Source organism: Cimex lectularius, unplaced genomic scaffold (genome assembly GCF_000648675.2).
Source record: "Cimex lectularius strain Harlan isolate CLEC.00 unplaced genomic scaffold, Clec_2.1 scaffold146, whole genome shotgun sequence".
In the NCBI taxonomy this organism is placed as follows: domain Eukaryota; kingdom Metazoa; phylum Arthropoda; class Insecta; order Hemiptera; family Cimicidae; genus Cimex; species Cimex lectularius.
In genome coordinates, this window is record NW_019392741.1 from 411824 (window position 1) to 429262 (window position 17439).

The following is a 17439-nucleotide window of genomic DNA, read 5'->3' on the forward strand; positions in this document are numbered from 1 at the left end:
ATGAAATAGGGTTTGAAGTGGCAAATCGATGGCGATGAGGCCATGGGCGACCACTTGACCATCTCAGGATCACATTTGTCCTCATTTCATTAATTCTGACAAAACCCAACATTGCATCCAAGATCAAAGATAAGTTTAATTATTAGAAAAAATACAGTTAAAACTTTCTCCCGAAATAACCTCTGAACAAAAAGAGATGTGAAAGTTTCTCTCAGAGGCAAATAATTAAACACAACAGTGATGAAAACATGGGCAAGTGCGTAAACATTCGCTTAACTAGTTTTCAACAACAATTTTAATTAAATAATTAAGGAAAAGTCAACAACACGTTTTGTTTAAGGACAGAAACTAAAGGAATTTTTTCTCGAGAAAACCGCACTACATATAGGTCCTGAAGGTTTAGCCTAACGAAGTTCATTATCATCATTTTTCCTTAGTAAGAGGAAGAAGAAAGAAAGAAGCCATCTTTTATTTACAAAAATAATATTTTAAAAAATATATTTACAATAAATTAAAAGCTTGCCAAAAGTCTGTCTCCTAGAATTGGTATTTCTTGTTTGGTACACCAACATAATAATTAATTTCACTAATTTCGTGGTCCGTTTGACCAATTAATATATTACAATTAATTATCTCAACTAAAAACCTTAATTAATTATAATAATTAATTTGGTGTTACATATAAATAAACCCTACATCTGAAACAAAAAGAGAGGTTTAAATGAACAGAAAAAAAGGAATATATTAGGGTCTCGGGTTCGGACATACAATTTTTTTTTCAAACACCGTGCTCCAGGGGTTAATATGATTAGAAAACATTAAAACAGACATACACTTGTCAACTTCAATATAACTTCAATTATGTGACAATTTTGTATTTTTAGATCTAATATTTAATTAAATCATAATTTATCACTAGATAATTTCACTAAACTATATTAATCGTAGGGTGGCTAGAGGGTAGCATAATTGCCATGTAGAAGTTCTGAGTTCAAACCCCAGCAGGGCCCATGGCTTTTAATTATATATAACATTAACATAATTATACATAATTATGAAAAATTGATTGTAAAATGGTTGGACCCCTCATCCATGATACCCAATCAGTAGTTGGATGTTAAGCCCTCCAGTATGACAGGAATTACTTTACGTTTTTTTAAATATTAATCATATTTAAATTTATGATTCAGTTCACGGACTAGGAAACCAAGAAAACATAATACAAATGCAATATGGTGAATAAATAAATACAACCCTGCCCTTAATACCTTACAGGTTTTTAGTCGAGATAAAAAAGCTAATGGCACGAGCGGGATTCGAACCCACGATCTTCGGCAAGATACGCCGCTGCTCTACCACTTGAGCTATCGTGACCTCGATCCACTCAGACACCAACTTCCTATCTCAACCCCACCTTTTGAGTTCCCCCCTTGAACAATGGCAAAAAGGAGGGAAAACTCAAAAGGTGGGGTTGAGATAGGAAGTTGGTGTCCGAGTCAAGGTCACGATAGCTCAAGTGGTAGAGAAGCGGCGTATCTAGCCGAAGATCGTGGGTTCAAATCCCGCTTGTGCCATTGACTTTTTTATCTCAACTAAAAACCTTAATTAATTGTAATATATTAACTGGTCAAGCGGACCACGAAATTAGTGAATTATATATTTTGTTCAGAAAATTTTAAAAATTAAAATAAAAAGGATAAGCTTAAGGCAGCAACATTGCCAGACTACTCAGCATCGTATAAAATTAAATTGTTTCTCAGTTTTTCTTTTTTAAACAGAAATTTGTAAACTTTTATGAAACATCTAACATAATATATTAAATAATAACAAAATATATATAAAATACAATTATCGAGAATTGCATTGATTTTAGAAAAGTCTGATGCATAAATCAATAAGGGTCGAATTAGGGAATTGGGAATTTTGTATTGTATATAGCCGTCAAAAAATGTGTTTTGTGTTTCTGTGTTTTGTATGAGTGAGTGTATTTATTAGAGTGAATGGCGAGAGGCTGATGGTGGAATAGCATCGCGCCTTGAGCTGTTCACGTGATTTGGGTCAATGGCAGAATATTTATAAAAGTACCCCATCGGCCCCAATTTGATTGTTATTGATTGTTATTGCAGGCCGATGGAGGAATATTGTGTACTACATTTCCCAAATAGAATTAATGCAATGTACATAGGTGTGAATGTATTTATTTGTGTGAATGTGTGTTGCAATTTAAAAAAAAAGGTCGAAATTGTCAATTTTGATCAAACTCCTGACAGCGATTTATCATCAAATATTGTAAAAAGATTGTTAGTTATATAATTTATTACTCTTAAAGTTCAAAAATATATTTACAATGTTACTAGGCACAATATGGCCAAAAATATGTAGATGTTTTTTAAACTTAATGCAAGAACCCCTTGGAGCTTAATATTATTAAATATTTTAAGGACTTTCAATATTTAACATGATATTTCTTGATTTGTGTTTTATAAGTTACTGGATGCCGCTTAAAAAAAAAGACATTAGCTCGATGTAACATTTGAATTAAACATTTTGAAAAAATCATTTAAAAGCCATATTTAGAGCAACATTCAAAATTATTTATTTTTTATAATTTGGATTTACAATTACAAGGTAATTAATTCATTCTTCGTCAGCAGCTTTCCTGACAGTTTTTGCAAAGTTTATCAATTCGCTGATACGATTGAGCCGATTGGTGATGCTACTTGTTTTTTCAGAGATGAAATCTTTGGATTTCTTCACGCTTGTCGAAGGATCCAGGGATGACGATGACCCTTGTGTTGATCTTATGCTTGCCTTGATTGAACTAATTGAATTCATGATTTCTTGGTAAGTCTTGTTGATCTGGCCGTTTTTATTATTTTTCGCCATCGACGAGATTTCCTGCTGGGTGTCGCTTACCGACTTGTCAATATTGCTCACCATTTTGTTTATGGCATCAAAGTTTTTCATTTCGTCAACGGGACTGGTCATTTTAATCTTTGCAACTTTTCCAGTCGGCTTTGTTTTGTTTTTTTCTGACTCTTTTTTCGATGGTTGTTTTATTTTCCTGAGAAGGCTAACCTCTTTTGGAATCGCAGGACATCTCATTCGACTGGGCAGTTCTTTTTTACTGCTCCCTAAATGATTAACAGCTCGGTTGGACATAACCAATGGTGGGTTTAACACACCACGGTTTGACGGGACTTCTTGTTTAAGGCTATCCAACTTAAAATTTTTACCCATCAACGCAGGGCTTTTACTATCCAGGAAATTTAAAGAAACTTCCGGTGGTTTCACCATATTCACCGAAGAGAATGTTTTTCTTTTTTCTCTCTGGAAGTCAAATGTACAAAAATTAATGCAAATCACATATACTAATTTGATAGTTTTTTTTAATAATAATGAAAGAAAACTTACTGTCTTCTGCGGCGGGATGTACTCACAAAAAGTGTCTTCTTGAACTTCAGGACTTTGACAAAATCCATGCTGCTGAAGCCACTGGAGAGTCTGTAAAATAACAAAAAAAAAACACTTATATAAACATATAAATTAATAATTTTTATACTATTATTATTTGATAAGGGTATTTCAACTATGAGGTTATACGAAAAGTTCAGGGTTTTTGAAAAAAGCCCATTTGTAAATATGTTGGGTTTGAACGCAGGGCTGTTGGATTTGATCCTGGGACGTTTACCTTACAACCTTACAGTGAGGAGTGCCATGTTAACGTACATAAATAATTATACATAAATATATTTTTTATAAATTAAATTAAAGAAATTCTAAAGAGATGAAAATCAAAATACCAAATTGCAGTACCAGAAATAGTAAATTCTTACAAGTTAAACAAAAATAAATAAATATATAAATGTATAGAAAGAATATTTAATATATCTTTAATATATGCAGTAATGTAATTAATTAAAAATAATAATGACTAACTCCAGAAATCATTAAGTAATAAAATAATCCAAATTGTGACTTCATTCTTTGTCCAATTTATAAATTAAACATTTATTTGTAATAATAACAATAATTTAAATTCACTAATTTCATGGTCCGCTTGACCAATTAAATCATTATAATTAATTAAGGTTTTTAGTTGAGATGAAAAAAAGTTAATGGCACGAGTGGGATTCGAACCCACGATCTTCGGCTAGATACGCCGTTGCTCTACCACTTGAGCTATCGTGATCTCGATCCACTCGGCCATCAACTTCCCATCTCAACCCCACCTTATGAGTTTTCCCTCCTTTTTGCCATTTTTCATCTTGTGCCATTAACTTTTTTTCATCTCAACTAAAAACCTTAATTAATTGTAATAACAATAATAAATATCTGATATTATTCTTACTTTTTCTTTTCCTTCAAAATCGTCATCATTAGAGACGACTACTTCTTTCTTTACACATTTCCTTCGTGCTTCAGGCGATTTCTCATTGTTTTCCCTATCAACCGAAATACTTTTTGAAAATCCTTTTATTGGCTTCTGCTCACCAAGGGTAGTTCTATATTTCCTTAACTCGTTATCTCTTACTGAAGAATCTTTTGGTGGGCTGTGCTAAAAGTACAAAAAGGGATAAATTAATCTTTGAAACATTTACAAAACATTTACCTGATGTAGAATAAAGACAACATTGAATATAACCATGTGTGATTAAATTTTTTTTTTTTTTTTTTGGAGCCTGTGAATATAAAAATACATATTACAATGTGTGTTTGTGGTTTTCATCTCCTGGTCACAATACTGACACTATGGCCAGCAATGCACCTAGAGGATACAGATGAAGAGAAAGCAACTCAAAATGAAAGAATCCCTTAAAGGATGCCAAGGTCTCGAGGCCATTGTCATTTAAGCTTATATGGCTGGTTTTCAGAATGAGCATGGGCAGTAGGGTTAGAATGGAATGAAAACTTTATACAGAAATTTTGGAAGTAGACTCAAAATAGTACGTTAATAAAAGGAATTTTAAGATCAATGTGAATAGCGATGTTAGTGATGTAGAATTGTTTTTTTAATATGAGGACTTTTTATTGGAACAATTAGGGTCATAGGTACTGGATGGATTGGCAGAACCGCACAGTTCTGCCCTGAATAGTCGTAGTAATGTCTTGTACAGAGTTAGTTGAGTTTGGACAGTCAACACAGTTTTCAGTCCTAACTGTCTTATATATCAAGTTGAGTCTTGGGTAGAGACTGTGGTAGCTTACTGGTCAGCATGATCAACATGATAGTCTCTCGGCTTGCCGACCCATGGTTGTGGGTTCCCACTATCGCCCCTGATCCTTTTTTTTACAAAAACTATATATGATGAAGTAATCAATCAAAGCATACTCTGGCTAATATACCGAGCTTATATAGCCATTATACAACATACAAGGGTAGCCAAAGAATTCAACCAAATCTGCACAGACTGAAAACAAAGACCAATTGGAGAAAGAGGAAGTCTTGCTTAATGGAGATGAATGAAAAACTCTAACTGGCATATATGATCCAGTTAAATATCACCTTAAAAAAAATGGGACTGTCAACAGATGACCAATGTCAGTTATGTCTAGAAGAGACCAAAATGACATAACATCCTATGCAACTGCCCTGAAATTTTTAGGAAAAGGCTATGTTACCTTGTAAAACTATTCTTGAATCATACAAATCTTCATACCATACCCCTGAGAAGACTTCTTTACTTCATAAAAGAAACTAATATTTTCCAGAAAATGCATTTATAATGGATAATTATAATATATGTAATATAATGGATAATTTCCATTAATCTGCTAAAGGAATAAATCTTATGACTTCATATGAAAAAAGGCGTGGGAATTCGACATCAGTATGATCTCTTCAGAGGTTATATCGGGGTGCCAGTGTTTTTGAAAAAAAGTCCATTTATAAGTATGTCGAGTTCGAATGCAGGGCCACTGGATTCGAACCCGGGACCTTTACCTTACAGTGATGAGCGCCGTGTCAACGCCTAAACCGTTGTGGCCACTGACGTCCCCCATACCTCCTTATTGTTGACAATACTGTTTTTCTTTTGTAAATGTATATTGACTATATCTTTTTTCATACAATATTGTCCACTTTTTACACCAGTCTGATAAATTCAAGGTGTTCTTGGATTTTGGAGGTGGCTTATAAAGGGTTCAGGTTAGAAGAATTGCAGTGCATAAGTGGTAATGATGGTGTTGGGATGTATAGGAAAGTCATCAGTGTAACTGCCATACATTAAGAGACCAAGAATGCTCCATTGTGGGATGGCAGCAGTATTGGTCTCATTTCCAACAATTCGTCGCTGCACCCCTGAAGCAGAGGTCAGATAAATAGGATTGATAACGTAAATAAACTATGTGTAGGAAGTGCTTAAGCTTATAAAGTATGCCTCGGAGCTAGATCATATCAAAAGCCCAAAGTTTAATTAATTCCAATTTATTTTTAAACAATTTTTATATTTGACTTGTTCTAGCAGTATTGCTAAACATTAAAATTGATCAAATATCCTCATTTAATGTTTTGTTTCGAAACTAAAATTATGCTGTTTGACTATTTTGGACATAAAAAATAATGAGATTGGCTAAAATATCAAAACTGGCAAATTGTCATTTTTAACACTGTTATAAGGTAGAACTATCTTACCATCTTGTCTTGTTTTGATAAAAAACATCTAACTTGATCTTCTTTCTTAGCTGCTGCACTTTTAGGGAACATTGTGTAAATTTTACCTTAACTTATAAAATATTATTTTCAGATTGTTTCCATGGAATCTCTTAACAAATGTTGTAAAAAATTAATTTTGCAATTAACACTTGGTAAATTACAAATGTAAGCAAAAAAAAAGTATTATATTCCAATGTTATATATTTGTTGTATTTTAAAACCTTACACAATTGATTAACAATGGAAGAGAATAGATTTTCTATTTATACATTTGTATTAGTATTTACATTTTTTAAAAGTGTTTTTATATTAAAAATAAGACCGATTTGAAAGAAAATATTCAGCTCCTTACTCGAACTTTTGAGGAAAACCCTGGATGATCTTGAAACTGCTTATTATTTTACTATTATTTGCTCAACATTTTTCTATTTTATTCAAGTCAAACATTGAATTTTCAAAGGGAAGACAAAATAGTACAATAAAACAAAATGGTGGCTAAAGTAGAAAGTAGAAGAAAAGCAGTGAATCTATACATGGAACTACTACAAATGAAAATTTAATTGTAAATAAAACTGAGTAAAAATAGAATTTTCTTTTGTAATAGTTATAATTGAAGTGTTTTGTTAATGACGTTAAAACAAGGTTGTTTTCATCACCTCATAACAATATAATGGGATTTTAATGATTGTCATTTCTAATCTTAGATAACAATTGGGAAATCTAAAAGAAAATGAACCAGAAGATGAAAGAGCACTTAGGATACAGAAAAATAAAGCTTGACCTAAGAGAAAGCCACCATAAAATCCTAAAAAGGATAAGAATAAATAAAATTACTACAACAATGTGTGATTAATGAAATTAAAAGACTTTTGACTGTTTCCTCCAAATAGAAAGAACAAGAGATTTGGAAGAACAAAAACCTTGAAACAGTGTGAGCATGAGTTAACAGTAAAAATTTAACCTCTAGGCCAAATGTGACCATCTATTAATTTTACATGGCTAATTTATAAATAAACACACTTTAGTTCACTCATAAGTATCACAGTTTAGCTAGTTGAATTCACCTCGTAACTTTTAAAGAACTAACTCAAATAGGTTAGACGAAGATTGTGCTTATAAACTTACTGTGTGAGCTCCGTGCCGATGTGCTGATCAGATCTTTGTGTATGTTGCTATTGTGAATATACCAAAGAGCATCTACCATATTTCGTAGAAGTTTGTTTTTGAACTGTTCTGTTATAAATGTATTTGCTTCTTTTAGCACACCCCCAAAGTTGTACACCATACACCCATATAGGTTTTAATATGTAATCCGGGAATTCCAATAAAGTTGATGGGGTATCGGTGGCTGCAACGATTTAGGTGTTGATATGACGCTCATCACTGTAAGAGTGAAACAAAGCGTCAGCCCTGTAAGATGTACTTACAAATGGGCTTTAAAAAAAACAAAAAACACCAGCACTCCGAGAGTCAATATGACTTCTGCTGTTGCAAACCCAAATATAAAAAATAAATGTGTGGTGGTTAGTGACCGTTAATCGATCAGATAATTATTCTGAAATCGTGAGATGCAGTCTGGTGTGATGTAGGTTTCAGAAAAACATTTTCTTTATCGTCCCAATGTTTCGATCTTTATTGAGATCATTTTCAGGGCTCAAAGTGTTTGTCTAATGTGTAATTGTGCCATTCTTGCGTGTCGTGTTGAGAAGCACTGGCACTCTAGCATGATAGCTCAAGTGGTAGAGCAGCGGCGTATCTAGCCAAAGATCGTGGGTTCAAATCCCGCTCGTGCCATTGACTTTTTTATCTCAACTAAAAACCTTAATCTTTAAAATTAGTTCATACACAAAAGTTTATCAGATATATATAACCATTTTAAAAATATTTGTGGTTAAAGGTAGAAAGACTGGGCTAGAAGATCTTACAAACTGTTAGTGTTCGGTTTTAAAACTTCAACAATTTTTGGGGGAGATAAAATTAAAACTTTTATAATAATAACTTTTATTTATTCTTAAACTAAATATGACTACAAAATCTGCATTATTGTTATTTTTCAGATATTACAATTCAGCACTTTCTTCTTATCCTCTTTTTCTTTAAAAGTTCAATTTTTAAAATGTCATATTTTAAAACATTTAAACATGAGTATTATAAAAAGAACTTTAAGTTTTGTATTTTGTTTTCTTTAAAAAAGAAAGGAACACTTTACTTGTGCATACATAATATTTGTTTATGCAGTTTTGAAAATATTTTGCATGAATATACAATATATCTGTTTAAACTAAACCTGTTTCTTCTGTACATCATTTACTGTAAATTCAAAACTATTTACAAACTATGTACATGTAATTAATGCAAGATACGGAGTGCTCTTGGCTTGCTTAAATGCACAATCTGTATTAAAGACTGGCAAAAGCACTAGTCCTAATAATCTAAAAGGAATCTATAATCAAACAAACTGAACAAACAGCATTCTTTATATGTAACGTCGTGTCAAATTGTTAATACTACAATGATTTTTTTGTTCTGTTTTTAAATTAAAAAAAACAAAAAAAAGAATACAATTTTGCAACTCAGCACCAGATTAGTTTTTACAAAATAAAATAAATTATTTCACTGTATTTATATACATATAAATTGTAAAAAGTATGCAATACACTTTATTTTTTTATATTGTCCTAGGCAGAAAAACAAGTTATTACTAATTTTTAATATATTTAATCATTCTATAGTAACACAAATTGATTTCTTGTAAATATATTTAATAGCATTGTTTTGTACCTTTATGTATTTGTCAAATAATGTGGTTAATTTGGGATCATTAAATTTTATAACAAGGTTATTTAATAATAAATTATTGATTTTGTATTATACAGATCTTTGGCAATTTTTTTTAACATTACACATTGCAAGACAAAATCACAAGGATACTGACATATTTACTTCTTTAAATATTTCAACTAGTTTTAATTAATGTTTAATTTTTTGCTAAGACGATAATTTGTCTGGCTTTTCATACAATAACTTTTCATGCACAGCCTTTCTTCTGAACTAACAAAATATATGTATAAAAAAAAATATATTACACTTAAATCAATCTTTTCTTCCAAATTTTCAAGAAGAAAAGGTGATAACCGGTTTTAACTTAAAATATATACAACTACGGATGTGATATAAGAAATAAATAAAAACCTTCAATTTACCATCTACCTAACAAAAAAAGGCAGCTGGGTATTAAATTATTGTTTATAAATTAATAAGTCTGCTTCTGGAATATTGGCTTTACAGAAGACCTCCTTTTCGACCAAAAAATATAGAGCTAAGAGTGCCTAGGGATTCGTGAGAGGGAGCAAGACCAGGTGGCGAAGGAACGGAACCGAGATCAGGCCGCACTACTCTCCCGCCCTGGCCAGGTGCTGGTATGTGAGCTAGTCTTGCTTCCAGGGCTCCGGTGCCCGGCCTTCCAGGCACGCCTAGAACCCCAGGGCCCTTCTCAAAGCTTCGAACTGTCCTCCTGAGACCTGCTCTGTGCAGCGTCCTAGGAGAACCGGGTTCGGCAACAGTTCCTCCTGTCCCTCCACTTGTTGCTAAAATCTCTTCGAGGCCGATTCTTTCTATCCTCTCTACCAGACGGATTCCAGTCAAAGCAGCCTGAAAAATTGTAACAAACAATATTAGTTTCATTTAAAAAGAATGAGTTTTTATATCTAATAATTTCTTGGCCATCTTAAAAATATTATTTTGGTATTGAGAGTTAACATGTGACTGTATGAAGCAAAATATTTCTTTTGTGTTCTCATTATGCAATGTTAAATATACTAATTTATGTAGCTTGGTATGTTTGATCATTTTGGCCTGTGTATCCTTAAGGTGGCCATTCACAATCACTCTAAATGGAACCGCGCCAAGCCGTACAGCTCCATTTGGCGTGCCTGAAATTTGAGGGGGCATTCACGACTGCTCCACAGCCAGTCGCTCCGAACGTCAACCAGTGAATTACCTTCTCAAAATGGATGACAATCTCTTGTGCTACTCTTCTGTTTATTTACATATTAAAAGCAAAAAATAGAAGAGGAAATGGTGTAAGAAGTGGCTCCTGAACAGAAGCTGCAATACCCACATCAATTTGATGAAAGATCTTTCCCTTGAACCCGCTGATTGGAGGAACTATTTAAGGATGGATGAAACGTCTTATTTATTCATTATATTTAGTGTTCTATTGACCAAATTACTTCTTTCAATTATTTAATCTTTTTTGTAAGGTTTTGGTTGAAATGAAAAAGCTAGTGCCACGAGCGGGATCTGAATCCATGGCCTTCGGCTAAATACGCCGCTGCTCTACCACTTGAGCTATCGTGACTTCGATCCTCTCCGACACCAAAAAATGGCAAAAAGAGAGAAAATTCGAAAGGTTGTAGGTTGAGATGGGGAGTTGGTGCCCGAGTGGATCGAACTATCGAAGTCAGGATAGCTCAAGTGGTTAGCGCAGCGGCGTATTTAGCCGAATGTCGTGGATTCGAATCCCCTCGTGACACTATTTTTTCATTTCAACCAAAACCTTACAAAAAAAAGATTAACGTCTTATTTATATTTACTCCAGCTTGTTACCCCCTTGATTAGAAAACAAAAGACAGTCATGAAAGAAATCATCACTACATGAAAGGTTGGCAACCACATTACGATTTCTCGCTACAGGGATGAACTACAAAGAACTTAAGTTCTCTAATACGATTTCTGATTATTGTTAGGGGGTTATCAATACCGCATCTCTCATTGCATTTGTATCCTTTTTTTTGAAAACGTCGACCAACTGGTTGAGGATCGAATTTCTTTTATTTCTATCGTGGTAATCATTGCCCACCACTTTCATAAACATGGTAACTTTCATACAATTCAATCATCTCAACAATAAAATCTCGATTAGATGTCATTACCAATAAAGAATAAAAGTTTTCGACTTTTTGAGAATGTACCACTGAGATGTTTCCTCAGTGACAGAAAGACGGAGATTGCGCCAAAAAAACGCGGGTTTTCCCATTCACTACCAGGCCAGCTCGCCAAAATCCCCACCCTCCACGCCAGGTTTTCCCATTCACGAACGCGCCATGCCGTCGTCGCGACGTAGATATTTGGAGTGGCGCGATGGTGTTTGGACCGGTCGAATATTCGGCACAGCCGGGCACGCCAGTTCAGTTTTGCCATTGACGTGGTTTTTAGAACGGCGTCGCTGTTTGGACTGCTAGGAGCGATCGTGAATGGCCACCTTAACACACTTTTGTTCTAGCAGGTGTTTCAGGTTTTGTCAGATAGTCCAAAACAGAGAGAATGTGCAGGCCAAAATAATCAGAAATGACCAAGCTAGTGTCATCACCCAACAGACCTTCACAAAAAACCTCAAGATAGTATTAATATTGTAAGCCGGTCCCTGACTTAGAAACAGTTGTAGTTAGTAATATAAGAATCAAAAATTAATTTAAACAACCACGTAACAAAAGGTAATAAATCGAAAGGGGCGATTACCCAGACGGGATGAACAAGTCGTCCCCTACAAATCTGGGAAACGTAACTCCGCAATAATGAAGCAGTTGGTCAAAGTATGTCACAGCAACATGATGTTCCTCACAAACCAAGGAAACTTAACCCTGCAAAATTGCACCATTGGTCAAATAAATAAGAACGATGAAGGGTGTTGCAGTTCCAGATGGGAGCCGCGAGATGTTTCTACAAACCTGGAAAACATAAAGTGGCAATAGCTGGACAACCATTAAATAAATAACTAACATCGAGTTATGTAGTACTGAAGGTTTGACACAAGGCCAAAAATATGTAGCGATGCGGGACCTCGAAAATTAGGGTCATGTAAACCAGGTCTTCGCTGGTCCACATGAGGTGTGGGAACGCCACCGACTTTTGATTTTTCTTTCCACCCCTACTCCAGTAGAGAAAATGGTATAAAAAGGGATGATTTGGAAATCAAAAGTTAGTCAAGATCAAGGGCTTGTACCAGTGAGTCACGAACAAAGATTCACCCCATGCAGTTACCTAGAAGTCTGACCTTAGTCATGTCCAGTCAGTGAATAGTCGATTCCACGAGCCAGAACAGAAGCAGCCATACTCCGTCTGGGACTCAGCCAGCCAGGACCAGCCGTTTGACCCATCGGATCAACCGAGAAACTGGATAGGTGCTGGAGATGCTGAGGAGCTGATCGTGGTAAACATCATTAAGTCCCTTTGTTAATACTAATCCCAGATTTAGTTGTGGCTGATTTGTTAGATTAATTACAACAACCCGGAATCAGATGCACTAGAGCAGCGAACCGTACACTCTACTGTGCATCAGGGCCTGAGGGAGACCCCTGGGCTTTCAAAGAACTCGACCGAACCCTCAGACGGGTAAGAGCAAGGAGCGCTCCAGGCAGGGATGGAATAGAAGCAGCATTGGTAAAAATGGTTAAGGGAAATCTCCACATGCACCAGTTGACGGAAGGCTGGATATTTCCCGAAAGCTTGGAAGAAAGTTTCAATAGTGGCCTAGTTGAATATGAGAAGTCCTCCAGTCGTCAAAATAAATGGTCATACAATATCTTGTCCACAAAATGTTACGTTGTTAGGTGTGGGTGAGGAGCCAAATTTGAAACCCACACTAAAGAAGTGTGCAAGAGTTGTACCCAAGTACTCCCAAATACAAGCAATAAGTGGACCAACATGGGGTGATATCACCTATATCGCCAGAAATCTGACAGCCAGGCAGCCATAAAGGCACTAAATGAGTAAGCTTTCTACTCCAAACTGTCTGGCAGTGCTTAAATTGCCTAATGACTCTGGGAAGGCAAAACAAAATTACCTTAAAGTGGGTTCCCGGACATGAAAGCACAGAAGGAAATGAACAACTGGTCAAAAAAAGGGGCATTCACCCATGGGACCAGAGCCGCAACTGAGCTTAAGTTGGAACCGGAAAAATGGATTGAGAAAGAAAAACTCAAACACTCTAGGTATGAGGCAAGCTGAGAGAATTATAAATCTCCCAAAAGGCGAAGGACCCCTCCTCTCTCAACAGTAAGGATTTAAGGAGAATTAGGTCTCCATACAAACTATGGGTCTCGTAACTATCATCTTAAAAAATGATGGGTAAAGCTGAGCCATAAACATACCGGCTCTGTCAGGAGGAACCAGAGACATTGGCACATATCCTTTTTGAATGTAAAGTGTTAGCCTGTTTACGGTACAGCAACTTTCACTTGGGCAGGATATTTCTAATATCAAAGGAGATTAAAAAAGGAGAATTAAGTGCTCAGTTTTATGAGGAATACCCACTTTGGGGGTGTTGGTGGCTGCAATGGTTTAGGCATTGACATGGCGCTCATTACTGTAAGGTAAAGGTACCAGGTTTGAACCTGACATACTTACAAATGGGCTTTTTTTCAAAAACACCGGCACCCCGAGGGTTGATATAACCCACCTTCCAAGGGGTATATAGCTATAAGCTATAGGTGCTCCACAATCGCCAGTTCGGATACATACTTTGTAAAAGCCTTCCTCGGCAATGAAGGTGGAGTGAACATAATGGTGTTCCGATTGTGTGGTACATGCTGTAGAAGTATGGATTCAAGCAAGAAACCGTCAATGTAAAAAAATATTGAATTCAAGACAAAACAGTCGTAGTAGCCAAAACTTCTAACCCCCCAAATTTTTTGTTTAGATAAATGTTTTTGTCCTTATTTGACCTTAATATATATCACAACAATTTCACACAACTTCAATACGACCACAAGAATAGCACCACATCGCCCAGAAGATGACCCGAATAAAGATAGAAATGAAAAAAAAAAAAATTGAAAAAGTCTATTTCTAGACTACCATATTCTTCATCGCTCCTCACGAATCCAACAAATTCTTAATATTTATTTTTGTAAAATAAATTCCTGTTATGTAAGAGGGCAACATCATTGATCAAACAAAGATCCATGTTTTCATCCACACAGAGCTGTCCTATATCAAAGGAGTATTTCTTCAACATGCTGCTGCTTTTTACCCCAGTTCCCATGGATTGTTCAAAGTCGTTAGTAAATCAGTTAAACTGTTCAAAAGTTACCCCATTTTTTTTTATAGAAAAAGAAACATTTATAGTCTCATTTTCAGATTTAAAAAAATTAAGGATCCAGAAGTGAACGTGTTAATGTCCAACTACATGTTGGGTGTCGCGGATGAGGGGTCAAACCACTTTATAATACCTTTTACACGATTTCCAATTAAAATTCCAAGGGGACACCAGGTTTGAAACCACTTGGCCACTACAGACCCTTTATTTTTTGTATATATACAATACAATTGTTTTTTTTAATAAACAGCAAAAAAATTATTTAAAAAATATGTATTTTTATATTTTTCTTGCCATATTAGTCCCACTTTATTATGATATGTAATATATATAGTTTTTATCTAATTGGTTAGTACTTTTTTTGAGGTGTTCTTTGGGTTTTGTGTATGACTTTTGTTTACTTGTTTATGGTTTGTGGCTTTGTTGCTCGTTGTAAGCTGCTTTATTGTTTGTCTGCAATTTATTTCATTGCTGTCATTTTGTGCCTGTGAGGGTGGTTTGAGATAGTTCATATGATTCTGTTTGTTCCTGTTGATTTTCTCTTTTTGTCAAACTAGAATTTCTGGTCTGCTTTTGTAATAGTTAAGTGGAGGAGGTTTATACTCTATAAGATACCCTAGATATTTTATTAAATATGTTAAATTTCTGTACATTATGTAAAAAAATGTTAGGTCAATGTTTTGGCCAATGGCATTAAAAAATAGAAATATGTATGATTTTAAACTATTTGCAATACACTGATTATATTACCTTTTTATCGGGCCTCAAGAGACCTTTCTTTGCTGGTGAAGAGTTTTTAACTTGTGGTGCTGGTGATTTGAGCGCACTGCCCAGAGCTTTCCATAACAATTCCGCTCCACTCGACATGAGGAATCCTGATAAATAAAAATCCCATTTGAGTATGGTTATAACATTTAAACAAAACAAAAAAACTTACCTGGAAGTCCCAAAGATGAGTGTGATTCGTCATCTGGTGTTGGTGATGAACAACGTTCCGGGCTGTTACAGGGCGTGGCAGTCGGGCTGTATTCTGGCGTTACTAGTGTCGAAGGCGTCGCAGCTTTGATGCCCCTTTCAGCAAGCAGCCTAGCCAATCCAGGCGCTGTCGAGACGGTAGATGTAGAGTTTCGTCTCGACCTCGTTACCGGTGTACTGGCAATTGAACTGACCCGGCTGCTTGAAGCTGTTGTCATCTGGCTTCCACGTAAACTACAAAAAAACATGCAAATATTTCAAATCCAAATTATGCATCATAAAAATGATATCCCTTACGTTGAAGTTACATGAGTATTATCATCAGGATGCATAACTGTGCTATTGGTAAATGTATATACATGGCTTGTATTTGAAAAGCTCTTCCCTGGATGAATCTCATCGTCTTCTTCTATATCGGATAATGTGCACATCTGAAAAACATTTTTTTAAAAATATTTATATAAAATAAAATATTTAAAAAATTGTAATTTATAATCTTACAATTAATTAAGGTTTTTAGTTGAGATAAAAAAGTCAACGGCACGAGCGGTGGGTTGAGATAGGAAGTTGGTGTCCGAGTGGATCAAGGTCACGATAGCTCAAGTGGTAGAGCAGCGGCGTATCTTGCCAAAGATCGTGGGTTCGAATCCCGCTCGTGCCATTGACTTTTTTATCTCAACTAAAAACCTTAATTAATTTTTAAGATATTAATTGGTCAAGCGGACCACGAAACTAGTGAATATAATTTGTAATGGTTGTATGACAAACCTGAAGTCCCAATGCTTCAAGATCGGTTCCTCCTCTTATTTTAATACCAGGTTGCTCTTCCAACAAACCATCCATTGAGGGTGTAGCAAGCTCACTCCAGTGGTGTAATGTCTGGGAACCTTCTATTGGTTTTACGATCTGGAAAAAAAATTCAAATATTGCAAGGATTTAAATATGTTCTTTCAGTACAAAATAAATGTTTTACCTGTAACTTTTCTGGAAGCTTCCAGCCGGTGTAAGGTGAAGTGATGCTGATGGACATAATAGAATCAGGAGCTGAATAATCATCTGAATAATTTGGAAGAGCTCCTCTGCTCAAGGCTGTTCTTCTCGCCTCTAAGTCAGAGATGGATAACCTGCTCAGCGCAGCTTGTAAGACTTCTTCTTTGTTTGGTGTAAGCTCAGCCCTATAAATAAAAAATAAATAAATCATCAAATCTAAATTGAGGGAATGTGATAAAACTTACTTGAAAGTTTTGAGATCTTCTTCAGTGTCACTTACAACTGATGAAGCTGAAAAGGAATCGATGCCAGATACTGGAAGAATAGATGTGGGTAACACTGTGGAAGAACTCAACACTGTCCCTCCCAATGTAGGCATTGGAGCTGGGGTTTGTGACGTGCTGCCTCCAATACTGCTACTATGAGATGCCATTTTGAAAGTTTCAAATACTTTTTTATAGTTAGGTCTGCAAAACGAATTATGTAATGATGAATTGTGTTTTTTATACAGAATTTAAGAATGATGAACTCACAGGACACCACCAGTAGAGGAAGCTCCTAAACCAGAATCTAAACTGAGCTCGGACAACAAGGAACATTCTAACTCTGCAGCTATTGAATCTGGGTTGTAATTTGTTGCATTTTGCATAAGTGAAGAATAAACAGGCCCCACTCTGACGGACAACTGGCTTTGTTTTTTGGTCTTTTTTGTATCTGTAAG

General features: G+C 35.2%; 2 protein-coding genes across 5 annotated transcripts in view; both read right to left on the bottom strand.

The window, feature by feature from the left end:
- Positions 1–2572: 2572 nt before the first annotated feature.
- On the bottom strand, positions 2573–6764 carry LOC106669963. The gene is made up of 4 exons (XM_014399890.2): positions 6635–6764; positions 4352–4558; positions 3415–3504; positions 2573–3330 (listed from the first exon to the last, which is right to left on the bottom strand). The coding sequence occupies exons 1-4, from the start codon at positions 6704–6706 to the stop codon at positions 2638–2640; spliced, it is 1062 nt and encodes a 353-aa protein (XP_014255376.1). The 5' UTR covers positions 6707–6764; the 3' UTR covers positions 2573–2637.
- A 2226-nt stretch (positions 6765–8990) lies between these two features.
- LOC106669920 (trafficking kinesin-binding protein milt) overlaps positions 8991–17439 on the bottom strand; it is a 78380-nt gene continuing 69931 nt past the window's right edge. For all 4 annotated transcript variants that reach the window (XM_024227093.1, XM_014399787.2, XM_014399789.2 and 1 more), the window contains 8 exons: positions 17252–17432; positions 16964–17185; positions 16702–16903; positions 16497–16634; positions 16026–16159; positions 15691–15962; positions 15504–15628; positions 8991–10306 (listed from right to left, as the gene is read on the bottom strand). In XM_024227093.1, the coding sequence (XP_024082861.1) occupies positions 9938–10306; positions 15504–15628; positions 15691–15962; positions 16026–16159; positions 16497–16634; positions 16702–16903; positions 16964–17185; positions 17252–17432 (1643 nt within the window). In that variant the 3' untranslated portion in view covers positions 8991–9937. The remainder of the gene's footprint in view (positions 10307–15503; positions 15629–15690; positions 15963–16025; positions 16160–16496; positions 16635–16701; positions 16904–16963; positions 17186–17251; positions 17433–17439) is intronic.

Excerpts from the sequence above, each read along its gene's own strand:
- LOC106669963 (XM_014399890.2), bottom strand. The coding sequence starts at position 6,706 with ATGTTCCCTAAAAGTGCAGCAGCTAAGAAAGAAGATCAAGTTAGATGT. Across the intron at positions 4,559-6,634 it reads TATCAAAACAAGACAAGATG|CACAGCCCACCAAAAGATTC; the intron begins GTAAGATAGTTC and ends TTGTACTTTTAG. Across the intron at positions 3,505-4,351 it reads ATTTTGAAGGAAAAGAAAAA|ACTCTCCAGTGGCTTCAGCA; the intron begins GTAAGAATAATA and ends GTTATTTTACAG.